Raw genomic sequence first — 13,024 nt, 5'->3', positions numbered from 1 at the left:
ACGAAGATGAAATAATACTTCAAAGCACACGGGGAAAGGCAGCACAACGTTTACAAAGTATTTTCGACCACAGGATGAAACGTTGAAGACAACGGTAACCAATGGACTTCAGGGGGTGTCGTGAATGGTCTAAAAGTAGCATGAGGCAGGATTTTAGGTCCCTATAGTCTATGACCCCATGATATGCTTTGTTTAAAAAGGGCAGCTGCAGTTATCAACAGATGTTTCAGCAATAAATAATTGGTATCATCTCAGAAAAGATCCACCTACCTGGGGAGAGGGCATAATGCTGCAAAGACTGCCCCACTATTACAGCCACATTAATCTCCCATCTAGCCAGGTCTCTCGGGGAGTTTACTGCAGGTGTTTGTCCTGGGAGAGAGCAGACAGGCGCTCCCAAGTTAGAGAGCTGCACAGGGATTGTAAAGGAGGTCAACCTCTGCCATAAATTTCTGTCTAAGGCCACACACACCAAAGAGAAAAAAAAGAAAATGCAAGAAGCAGCCGCTCCTTGCTCCCCCCCCAAAGCAAATTCTGGATCCCTGCAACGTGGGATGCTGGGGCTGACACCTCCCAGTTGGCTTTTCTGAGCTTCACATTGCTCAGTGCCATTCGAAGTGATTGTAGTCCTCAAACAAAACTTGCTGGCCTTACTTGGGCAGGGCTCTCTGCAGCAGGTGAAACCTCCTGGCCACCTGGGAGTTAACAGCACTTTCACAGCTAGGATTTCAGAAGGGCCAGACCTCCCTGCCCTGAACCCCAGATTTTTGAGGCCGGGCGGCCCCTTTGCACAAGGAATGGGACTGTGCTGGCTTCAGACATGAAGCACAGTGAGCAAAAATCCCAAAAACCTCACAAACCTCATCTTTACTTTATGCCTGTCCTGCCAAAGGGATACTCATTAGCCTCAATATTAGGTTTACCATTGAAAAGGGAGTCCTCTGTTTGCTACAAGTCATCTGACATGCCACCAAGAAAAACAGAAAAGCAAGAAGTTATCCATGTTTCTTGTCACTTTCTACTCTTTAGGCTCAAACGCATCACCTTACAGGATAGGATCCCCAGGCACCATTTGGATATTGCAACTCCTTACAGAGCCAAGTATCCTTCACTGACAAGAGAAATCACATTAAATTCTTGCCTTTTCTGCCTAGGTTTTGGCCAGCTTTGGTCCTCAAAGGGATCCTGTCAAGTAATTTTATTGAAAAAAAGAAAAGCTGGTGATGAATTGTGCAAGCCCTACTAAAGTGAGCAATCCTCACTGCCTCCTAGTAGTGCTGAGTTAAACAAGGCACAGCATCCTTGTCAAATTCATGGGTTATTTAAAACTTTAGGTAAACATCTGGCATTTTAGTTTTATTATAATGCCAGTTCTTCAGGGAAGAGGTAAACATTACCTTAACGGAAACAGAACTGCCCTGTGAAGCCAGAACAGACAAAGCGAGTGCCCAAACTAGCGTGGGCTGAGCATGAAAGTGAGCAGAAACAGCATAAACACAAAGTCATCACTGCACATTTCAATGAACGAGATGGTGGTTCTGCAAGGTGCTCACTGCATGGACAATCCCTATATACCTCTGGGATCACCTCTAGACAAGGCAGAGCCAGTGCTCTCCACTCTGCAATGTCTTTGTCATTACTACCTGGGCAGAAGCCTAACCCCGAGGCAGAGCTCCCACTGACCTCATGACTTGGATGCAGTGCCAGCAGAGGACAGGAGTTTCCTTCCCTTGGAAGATGCAGTGGTGACATGGAGATGAGCTGTCTCACAAGGAGGAGGAAACCATAGTTCATACATGTTGCTTCATAACAACTTTAATGGAAAAAATCAGAAACTATGTGTAGCTTCTGGGTGCCTCTCTTGGCTGAGGAGAAACACAAATAAAAGTCTCACCTCTACCTTGGCCCTTTGGCCTTTGTGAGCAGCCCCATCCTAACACCGACTCTCTCATCCCTGCTGGCCAAGCAGTTCCTCACCTGCTGCTGCCACGCCACAGAAAAATAAGCCCCTGAACCCACAGGCAATGCTACCTACCAGAGCTCTGCATACCCTCAAGAACCCCAGCGGGACATTTTACACAACAGGTGTGTTGAACTTCATACCAGCAAATCAGGGAGCCTCGCACTGATCATATCTTGCAGGTTTGTTTTGTCTTCTGGGCCGAGGTCTTGTTTGTATTGCCACTTCTCCGGCACAAAGGGCCACTTCATTTCCTTTGCCTCCTCCAGAAGGGTCCTCAAGTCTTCAGGAAGCAAAGCTGAAAGGGTCAAAGAGCAGGTAAAGATATTGCAGCCACAACACTTAATGGCAGAGCACCTACCCTGCAAAAAGCATACCTCCCCTCCTTCTCAGACCTTCTCCCAGTTGCTACCAGCTCTTAGCTCTTGCCACCAGCCTCATCAGGAGGGAAGGTGAGCTCGCCTGTCATCTGTCACCCTTGGCTGCTCTGCCCTCCAGGTAAATGGGAGCCATCAGCCATTAAAAAGGCTTTTAGCAGGAAGTCACACCGGCTGGTGGCTGGCTGGGCATGAAGAGCTACTCCAAGAGATACAGGAGGAAACCTGTTGCCCCATGTGAGGAGAGGACTCCTGGCAGAGCAAATGGGGCCAACAGCACAGAAGACCTGTCCCCCTTACTCAGGGCTTGCTGGTGACAGTGGCAGAGCCAGCCTGAAAAGCCACATCCAAACTGGGAGATAAACCTGGACCATATAAAGCAATTAGACAAAGATCTAAGGGGATATAATGAGTAACAAGCATACACTCTTGAGAATAATTATTTAAATGATAATTCAGTACAAAAAAAAGGTGGTGGCCTGAGTTACTCAAGCTGCTGTGTTGGCCTGTTTACTCAAATTGTTTGAAGTTGATGCATCTTCTTTGAAGCCAGCTTAGTTCACACTAGCTGAGGAGCTGGCCTGAGCTTCTGCCTTTCTCTTGCAGTTTGCAACAGAAGTGAAAAAGTTAAGAGGAGCAGTGCCCTTGGTCCAGGCATGCTCTTACCCAGGCAGAGCCAGCATGGAGCTGCACAGAAATCCCAGCCCTTTCACCCAAGGGTTTACAAACCCACCCAAAACACAGCTTCCCTCCCAGCTGGAAAGGCCAAGCACAAAGGACTCAAAAGACACTTTTTTTTTTTTTTTTTTGGATGCAGGCAAAGCACTCGCAGCTCCCACACCTGGCCCTGATCCTCCAGCAACATGCCACAGCTCACAAGGCCTGTGCCCATGCCCTGCTCCCTCCCCAGGCTGGTCCTCCACCTCCCATATAACCATCATCTTCGTTTGGATCTCCAACCTGACCCAACTAAGGATGCAACTGCTAATAGAAGCACACAGCTAGAGATCTGGGCTTGCATTTGTGCCTTCCTTTCAGCTGCAGTCCACATTTTAATTGTCCTTGAAACAGGGGTGAAGCTGCAGCCCGAGTGTGCTGTGCTAACCAGTGGCTGGGCAGACTCTCTAGCCAATAAAAGTGGATTAACAAGGATTATTGACCAGATGGGGTTAATGGTGATCATCAGCTGCAGATCTAGCCCCTTCTGGCCATTAATCCCCAGAAAAAAACCCTGCTCAGAGACCATCATTGCTTTAACTATACAATGCAATAAATGTATTACTACATATTTTTTATTTAATCCTTTACAGATGACTGTAGAAAATGCACTACATAAAAAGTCTTTCATGCTCATATTACAGGGCATTCACCAGCATGTTTTTCCTAGGAAAAAGTGAGAAGTCAGATATTCAGGGCCCTTTTTCCAAAAAGTCAGCTGACATTTTGGGGAGGGATCTGGAGAACGAGAAATAGGGTGCTTACACAGACAGCCTTTCTGTCTCCTTCTCTACCTTCTTCTTCTTTCCCACACAAACTCACACTTAAACAACACTAAACCAGGAAAATAATAGTGTCAGCAACTGTGAAAATAACCAGTGGGATAACGTGGACATTGGAATTCTCTCTAAAGCATAAAGGTGTTACTGCTGTCCTCTTGTTCCTGTTTTCCATGTTATCCTTAATTAAACCTTAATCTCCCTTCTGCTTGATGCACTGAAGAACAAAGAACATGGCCAAATTCTTTAATATTGAACTTTGATTTTTAAAGAGGCATCCTCAGCAGTCACTACTGCCGAGCTGGCTAGAAAAGGGAACCAGGGTAACATTTTCAGAAGGACTTGGCAATCTGGGAGCCTTCAGTCATCTTTGGGGTTGGACATTTGTGTAAGCCTAGCAGGATACTGCTTCCAGCCTTGCTGCGACGTCTAGTTGCCACCACGTGGAAATAAACACAATTAGCGTGTTAATGACAATAAAATGATGTTGTATCACAAGAACATCCACCAGAACCACACCAACCAGTTGGGGAGCTCATGCGAACAGTCTCCAGCTTTCAGCTAAAATCCAACTCCCGGGACAGGAGTTTACTCCTGTAGCAGATCGCTGTTCTCACCACAGGCAATAAGAATTCATTGATCAACAAAGGTTGAACTGGCACAGAAGTTGATTGGAACGATTTCTAGCCTAAAAATAAATAAAAAAAGCAATCCAGACTCATCTAACACCCATTCTGCCCCCTCCATTTATACCTATTTGGCTTTCAGTTCCTCCTGCATCTGGTCGGAGAAAGCCGGGGCAAACAAAGGGAGCCCCAGGAGAAGAGGGGGCCAAAGAGACCCCCCTCTGCCTCTGTGCTGGGAGGGTCCCCCCAAAGCTGAGAGCCACCAACCTGCAATGCCCTGCCTTCCCCCAGCAGAGAGCCCCAGCAGTTATTAATGTCGCTGTCACCACCCCGCTGCTGGGTATTTTTCTTTCAGCTGATGGGAGCACGGTCCCGTCCTTGGAAAAGCCAGAGCATCACTTCAGGCTCTGATCACCCATTTCCTGAAGCAGTTTACCTGAAGGACCATGTCTAATCGACTGATTATCAGGGAACTGATTTACCTTATCTGGAACTAAACTGATTATGTCTCATACTTTGTGGTATTTAATAGGAGAAAAGGAGGGAGGAGGATGAGGGGGAAAAAAGCGCTACCTGATTAGGAGTTCAAGAGCCTGTCCTAAGGAGCCATAATAAAACGTAAAAGAATTTGTGACGAGGAAACAAAGTAGCCTTTGTTGAAAACAAAAAAAAGAAGAAAAAAATCTTCCAGTATCCATAACAGAAACCTATACACCACCCTCCACCGCAAACAGACTTAGGTGCCTCAGAAAAGGCAGCTGACCTCCCAGCAAGAACAAGGATGGTTGGAAAAACACATTCTCAACGGCTCTGCGCTCAGAGACAAACAAAGGATTTTAAAGATCAAATTAACATTATGGCCGAGTCATTCATGCAAAGCAAAACTAAACATTATTAACACTAAACTGGAAAACGGACAGTACTGCAGATGTGTCATGCAATGGAAAATCTGCACATAAATAGATTTTTTTGTGGTTTTTTTTGCTAATGCCTTCGTTTTTCCCCCTTGAAATTTCACCTTCATCCCTTACCATATTATTCCACACTTGCTGAAGTTATTTTTCTGTACATAACCTCCCTACCCTGTACTGAAAAAGTGTAATTCCAACAAGTTCAGCCATTCAAACATGGCTTTTATTTTGTGAATAAAAAAAAGTTGTGGCAGTGAACTTATGTAGCCCTCAGAGTCTGAACCTAGAGAAAACTGGACCAACTGCATTACATTCTTTCCTGATTGACATGAACTGGATTTCCACTGGAATTAAGAAATAATACAATACCAATATAAATGCTGGTTTCCAGCAGGTAATATTGGCATTAAAATAAATGAAGAACCCTTCTATTACAGCTCTCGTTAAACACTGCTTCCTTCCCCAATTATTTATTCCAGCCATTAGCCAGCATGGATTTTCCTTTCAAGAGGGATATTGCAAGTTTTTTTTCCTTTGGACACCACTTATAGAGGTCACGCACATTTCACAAGATAAAGATTCAGGCAATGAGCTCTTTAATATATCAGGAGAAGCTGACAAACAGAACAGGCCCTCCCCCAGTTCCTATGAAAGGAGAGGAAACATGTGCCCTTATTCAGAAGTTGCATCCTTTTTTTTTTTCTTTCTTTTTTTTAATAACCGAAATTTATGTGCATCAGCAAACTTTTGGGCATTGTTCTTCCCAAACTAAACTGTTCCTTACAGCCTCATGTTTACTGAAGCCTAAAATTAGAACTGACAGCAATTCACTGCAACAAAGTGGACTTCGTTCCCTGCCTGCCTGTAGCCTGCATCCCATTCATGGCCTCGAAATCCAGTCGTCTCTTGACACTCATCTGCCAGGAGAAGAAAAATAGGGCAGGGCTGGGGAGCAGCGGCTGCTGCCATGGTCCTGCTGCCTCTCCTGGGGACCTCACCTTGGCACCGCTGGTATTCTTGCTCATCTTCCTCGCACACGTCAGCCCTTGCCGACAGGAGGGCGTCCAGGGCTCGCTGGCACTCCTGCAGCAGCGTGGCCACAGCGTTTTGATTATTCATGAAGGCTGATCCCACTCGGCTCTGAATTGGGTGTCCCCGGGTGCACGGTGATCAATTACTTAAGAGAAGACACGGATTCTAAATGAAAAGGATCCCTTCAAGGCTGAGGTACCTGGCGAACAAAAGAGGGGGAAAATGATTAACTAAAGTATCATCAATTATCTGAAAGGCTCAAGCAGGGAGAAATAATAGGGGAAATACATGAAAATACATGACAGCCTCGAAGGACTTTATTAGAGGAGTGTGTGAAATTACTGCAGGGTCTCGGTGACAAACAGCGCGAGGCAAACCTCTCCGAGGTGCCAGGGAGAAAGGACGGGCTCTTCAATGGAGCTGTGACACCCCAAGCAGGGAAGTGACTAGCCAGGCTGTGCCGAAGCCCTTTGCACCTGGGAGGCTCAGGCTGTCGCACGCTGTTAGCCGGGATTGAATGGTAGAACCGTGCACGCTCTGAACTCAGGATGCTGCCTGCGTTTACCAGACCACAGGGGCCATATCTCTTTTACCCTGGGGCACAGGAGCACATCGCTCTCTTGCCTCCTCTCACACTAGCCCTGCTCCTGCCATATAACACAGTGTCCCGCCACGGTTTGGTTGAGTAACCGGAATTAAAAGTCTTTTTGCCGACGCTGCAGCGGGAGCTCACCGAGCACAAAGCCACAGGACGAGCGCTGGAGTCGATGGCAGCTTCACCAGCTCTGTGGCAGACACTGTAGGGTGACTCACACATGATGTGCAGGGCACCAACGTCACATCCTTCCCAGTTACTGCAGCAATTTTGGGGGAAGCCCCTAGGAGCAGAGGTCTGCCAGCATCTGCTTGGACTGCTTCCACCCAAGGCCGGCTCTCCGTACCCTCACCCAGCTGTCTGGCCTGCCATCACTTTCCCACTGCAAGTCCTTCAAGTGCTTAGGACATTGCCAATGGCGATGCAGAAAACACCTCACTATTTCCATCCCAGGTATGTGGCTCAGCATCTGCCAGAACAATTGAGCAGCTTTCAAAAATGAAGCATGAAATAAATACTTTCATTTCTTTTTGGTGATGGTCCCACTTAGAAAACTGCTCCAGCAGTTTGAAGCATTGTAGTCAGAAACAGACTCTGAAAACATTTCTAAAACTGGGGAAACAGTAAGGCTATGAAGGAGGAAGGAATGTGCAAAGGAACACACACAGAGGCACAGTTTGCTCTGCCGACTAGAAACGACTCCTATTTTAGCAGCTAAATTTCTAGACAGTTTTTTTCCCTTTCTGTTGCAGCTCTGGGTTCACTGGATCCCCGAGCTGGTGGCACATAGCCTGTGTTCTCAACAGCACCAAGAGCAAGCTGCCAGATTGGAAAGCACAGGGCAAAAGAGATGCACTCATGCGAAAGCAGAGAGGATCAGAGAGCCTGCCGTGGAAGGGCAGGTGGAGCAGGGCAAGCGATGGGATTCATCAGCAAAGACCCCGGAGGCAGGAGCTAGTCAGTGCGGCTGTGACTGACCCTGCAGACGAGTGTCAGAGAAAGAAGGAATTAAAAAAAGTAGCTGTAAAAGGGAGACAGAGGATGGGAGCACAGACACGTAAAGAGCACCTGGAGAGCAGGGTGGACAAGCAAAAGCTCAGCTAGATGCAGAGCCATGTATAAAACACTTAGGCAAGACTAACACTGTTAAACACACAACACTTCCTAACATTTCAGGCTTGGCTTTGTGATCGCAGTGGTGTTTTGCTGGTGTCAATTCTTTCTGTGCAATCCACACCACGGAGCACCTTGGCAGAGCTTCCTTCTACTCCAGCTGCTCTCTGGCACATGGTACGAGAAGGTCCTGGCATAGTATTCAACCAGGTGCAAAAGCAGACTATAGTCTTCATGTCCTGGTGGGTACAAACCATCCTCTAGTAAGAATTAGAGTCACAGAAAAGAACCATAGAACATCTTGAGCTGGAAGGGACCTCTAAGGATCATCAAGTCCAACTCCCTGTGTAGGGAGTCTCAAGAGCAGAGCATCAGACTGAGATACAAGAGGAGCTGGCTTGAGTTCTCAGGTCTGCTGTTGATGTCCTGGTGATGTCAAGTCACATACACTGTGCCTCATTTCCCTTTGTCACATACATGAGAGAGGAACGGAGATGCCATCTGAGGTGGCACCTGTTTGCCAGGAGTCTCAATGGACAGCTAGAAACCTCCTAAGCAAGGCAAAGTTAAAAGATAGCTGAAGGCTTCTCCTAGTGCTTCTCTCCCCATCCTGATACAGGACACCAAGAAACAAAGCAGAAGGAAAACCCAGAAAGGGTTCTCGGTCTTTTTAAGCGTGAGCAGGGCCACACCACACAGGGCACAGTCCTGCAGGGTTTGAGCCAGGTGAGGATAGCTGGGTGCTGGGATCACCCCCCCACGTGGCAAAGGGATGGATGAGGCACAGGGCCCATTTAGAAGCTCCTGCAAGGAGAAAAAGGAGACAGGGCCAGATACAAGGTTGGAGACACAATTAGAGCGTGGTCCAAAGTCCACCCAGGAGACGGGGCTGAACTATCTGTCACTGATAAAGATCATTCAAAAAAGTCACCACACTGATTGGATTTGCTCACAGCACAAAGTCCTCGTCCACACCCTAGTCCACAAAGCTCCCCTCTCTGTAAGCACCTCCAGGTTGGCAAGGACAGACATCTGAACCTGGGGACAACACCCTGAAAGGAGACCCTCAGGACAAGCAGAGTCCTCTCTTCCTACCCTGCCCGGTCTAGAAAAGCTGATCCAGTTGCTGAGCATCCACTGGGGAGAAGAAAAGCAGCCCCCTCTGCTATAATCACAGTAACACACCTATGCTAGTGTTGCTTGCTCTGCTAACCACACTGACATCTGCTAATTGATTTATCTGATTACCCAGCCCTGTGGGAACGAGTGTGCAGCCATCCCATGAGTACCTCCCAGGTTGGGATGAAGCATCCCTGCCATCTGGCCCCGACTCCATTCCTTTGTGTAATTGATTTCTCAAAAATCTCCTTTTCTAGGGAGTCCACTCACATAACCGCCGAGCACATGTACACATTACCTCAGATCCTCTGTGGACATCAGTCCAACTGAGAGGAGGGGACTGCTTCAAAAGCATGTTGGAGAAAGCCTGCGTTCAACTGCCACCTCACAGCCCTGGTAAATATATGTTCATAAACACAATTTTCTATGAAATTTCTATGAAAAGCAAACAAGTGCTGGGATACTTGCCTTTACACAAAATAACCTGGCATTAAGAGCACCCAAGGGAGCTTACAGACATGCTCCAACTTACCTATCTATGTTGCAGTCCAGAGCCCCTGATTAGGCTTTTAAACCCAGCTCATGGAGAGGCTGGAGGGCTGTAAGATCACATTGGGTCTTTACTGTAAACCCCGTGGCTTTGTGAGCCACACAGACTGCCAGTCTCACAAAGACCTGATGGGGCTTAGCAAGGAAGCTTGCATTAGTGTACAAGTACAGCACTTGGCTTCCTAGGGTTGTAAGGGTTTAACTCACAGGGAAACTGCCAGATCTGTAACAGTGATATATGAATGTCAGCAAGCAAGAAATTTTTCTTCAAGTACATTTTTCCAAAGAACTGGAGAAACAGCAAGGACACAGAGTAATAAATAATGATTTACAACAGCAGCGACAACCAAGTGCTGGAACCATGTAGAAAAAGTGCAATAAACTGTACATTAGTACTCAGAAGGAAGATAGCCTTTGAGAGCCATCACTAGGGGCAATGACTCGCATCATAAAATGAGCTTAAAATGCACCAAAGAGCTTTAAACTATAGCAGCACCCTTTGCACAGATGCCACTTTGTAAGTTGGGCTTTGTGACAGCTGTAGCATCGACTGACAGCTGGGATGGGAAAATAACCAAGCGCGTAACTTACGGACCTGGGGCAAACGCAGGACCTGAGACTAAAGCCCAACAGCAGAACCAGCAAAAACTTCTAGAGGGCTTTAGAGCCCTCTCAGTGCTTACTAATTAGCTTTCTTAAAGCCCTGTTAAATCAAACAGTGCTTTAAGGAGACTACAGTTCTGAAGTGATAAAAATCGCAGCTTTATATGCTGCAAAACTATCTAGACAAAAATGCTTTCTAAGGACACACTAACAAATGCTGTAGCTACCACTTTCCAAACACATAATGAAAACAGTTTTGCATCAGATGGAGGTCTTCAGCATTTTCTGGTGACAGGAAAGATCCTTTGCTCCAGCTTTGGGCACAGAGTGTTTTTAAATGGTCACTGTAATTGTTACGACACTTTAAAATAGAAATGATGAAAAAAAAATCTGTGCCATTTCTGGTTGGAGCCTGGATTGAAATAACTTCTTGCATCAAATATGATGACAAAAAATTAAAGGTCTCGGGGGATACGAAAGCATATTTCTGTGGTTGGAGCTGGGGTTCAGAACGAGAGGGAGGGAGGGAGGAATTGGGTGGGCTACAGTGAAATGATCTCTTTAATAAGAAATGGGCCATACTGTGACATCTCAGAGCCCTTGGGCTAGAAGACCAAAAGAACTGTCAAGAGAAAGGAATTTTAAGTTCTGCTGTGGATAGAAGGAAGCCTGGGAGTCAATCTAGCTAGTTTAAGACTGCAATTAGCTTTGGAGGCTTTAAGAAAAAGATTTAATTGCTGCATTCAAACTTCAAATACAGCAAGCATAACAAGCATTGGTTTCTCAGACAACATCATCTGGGTAATTTTCCACAGCATTACGGTCCTGAAACACAAATTAGAGATCGCCAGACCTTTCCTCTCTGAAAATATATTATCCTAATTTTCATCTTATTCAAGCTACCCTCCAGTTCCAGGGAGAATAATGAAGAGGAAGCAAAGACCTGATGAGTTCCATGTGGAGACTACATTTATGGATTAATCCCAACAGGGAGCAAATAAACCTTATTCCCAGAGCTCTCGGTTGGGACTCGACACAATCAATCGAGGAATGGAGAGTTATTTATGACTGAGGCTGTTTTGACTTTCAAATAAACATTTTAATTATTTTAAGTGCTACACTGGAACTTAGAACCTGAGCCCTGTTTTCATTTCGATGCCTGGCTCTCCTCCCTCCCAATCCCAAACCACTCCAGTCATTATGATACCATGCAAGTGATGCTGACTTTCATGCCTCTAACATTTGAAAGTGTTTGCCAAGGTAAAATCTGCTGGCCAGACGAGCTAGGGAAAAGGAAGGAGGAAAAGGGAGGAGGATCCCCCCGAGCAGAGCTGATATAAATGAAAGGAGCACCCTCAAACTATGCTGGGCCTAAAGAAGAGGTGCTCAACTCTGAAACCTGCTTCTAATCTCATTGGCACACGCTGATCCATCTTTGTGTGCTACTTTCCTCTGCCTGCTCTTACAAACAATTTTAATGTTTTGTCTCCCCTTGCTTTCTGTAGGGAGACTGAAAAAAATTGCAAGAGGTTGTCCCTAGAAGAGCGATTGAACATTGAGGCTGGTACTTTTTCCTTCAGCAGGCAGCATGCACACCATAAAGCAGCCTCAGCTGCTCTCCCTCCTGCAGATTTGTGCACAAACCTTCTGGAGTCCTTCCCATTACTTGTGTCAAAACTAACAGGCTCAGCTTTATTTTCAGATTTGGCAGCTTGGGGCAGGGGAACACAGAAAACCAAAACATGCTTATGATAGTTTAACAAAGGTTTTAGTGATTGGGTTAATATCATCTTCCACAGAAAGCAAATTCAGTTTCCTATTTCAATGCACATGTTTGTGTTTTCCTAGAGCTTTTTCTTTTTTCCAGTGCACAGAGGTTTTGCCACATGAAATAGAAAAGATGGTTTAAAAAAAAAAATCGATTTGCTAGGGGCTCTATGTATTTATTTATTTAGTTTACTTCTCTGGCTTAAAGATTAGATGTTTTCTTTTGGTAAAGCTGGATATACCAACTGGCACTGGCTGTATTAAAATAAGGAAGAACCTCAATCAAAAAGCCTCTCCTAAGGCAAGCTTTCTTGTTAATATGCACCAACATGAAAGGCTTTCTTTTCATCCTATACAACTACAGTGTGTGTAAATTGCAGGGGGCTCATTGGCATAAATCTTGGCTGTGACCTCTGAGGTAAACTGGATTTACATTACTTTCTGACAAGAATTAAATGAAGGCCTTGTGGATATATGAACAGCCTTCTAGACTGCAACAGATGGGCATGAATGTGCTCCCTAGGCAAACTATCAGTGACATCTGTGTCCTCCAAATTCTGGTGGTCTCAGCCAATTAGCAGGCAAAAGGAGAGGAAAAAAAAAAAAGCAAGCCAGCCTCTGCACAGCTACCCCAGGCAGAGCTGAAGCAGAAGTGCTTCTGTTTAGAAATGGGATCAAGAACAGCCTCCAGCAGCAAGGAGGTGGTTAGCTGGCTGGGGGTAATGGAGAGGTAGTATTAGAGAAAAAGCTGAAGTAATTAGGTAGAACAGATATTAACAAAGAACAAATCCCAGCCTCAACGAAGCCTGCATAAGGCCAGTGTAACAGGCTACAGCCATGGATTCACACTGCTAGAGCAAAGAACAGTTTTGTCAG

General features: G+C 45.9%; 1 protein-coding gene across 1 annotated transcript in view; it reads right to left on the bottom strand.

Moving 5' to 3' along the window:
• Positions 1–13,024, bottom strand: part of ALPK1 (alpha kinase 1) — a 48,404-nt gene that overhangs the window by 25,987 nt on the left and 9,393 nt on the right. Inside the window, exons 2-3 of the mRNA XM_068403556.1 lie at positions 6,369–6,601; positions 2,104–2,258 (exon numbers count right to left, since the gene is read on the bottom strand). Of these exons, the coding sequence (XP_068259657.1) occupies positions 2,104–2,258; positions 6,369–6,489 (276 nt within the window). The 5' untranslated portion in view covers positions 6,490–6,601. The remainder of the gene's footprint in view (positions 1–2,103; positions 2,259–6,368; positions 6,602–13,024) is intronic.

Source organism: Nyctibius grandis, chromosome 6, assembly GCF_013368605.1.
Source record: "Nyctibius grandis isolate bNycGra1 chromosome 6, bNycGra1.pri, whole genome shotgun sequence".
Lineage (NCBI taxonomy): Eukaryota > Metazoa > Chordata > Aves > Nyctibiiformes > Nyctibiidae > Nyctibius > Nyctibius grandis.
This window is presented reverse-complemented; position numbering and strand designations above follow the sequence as displayed.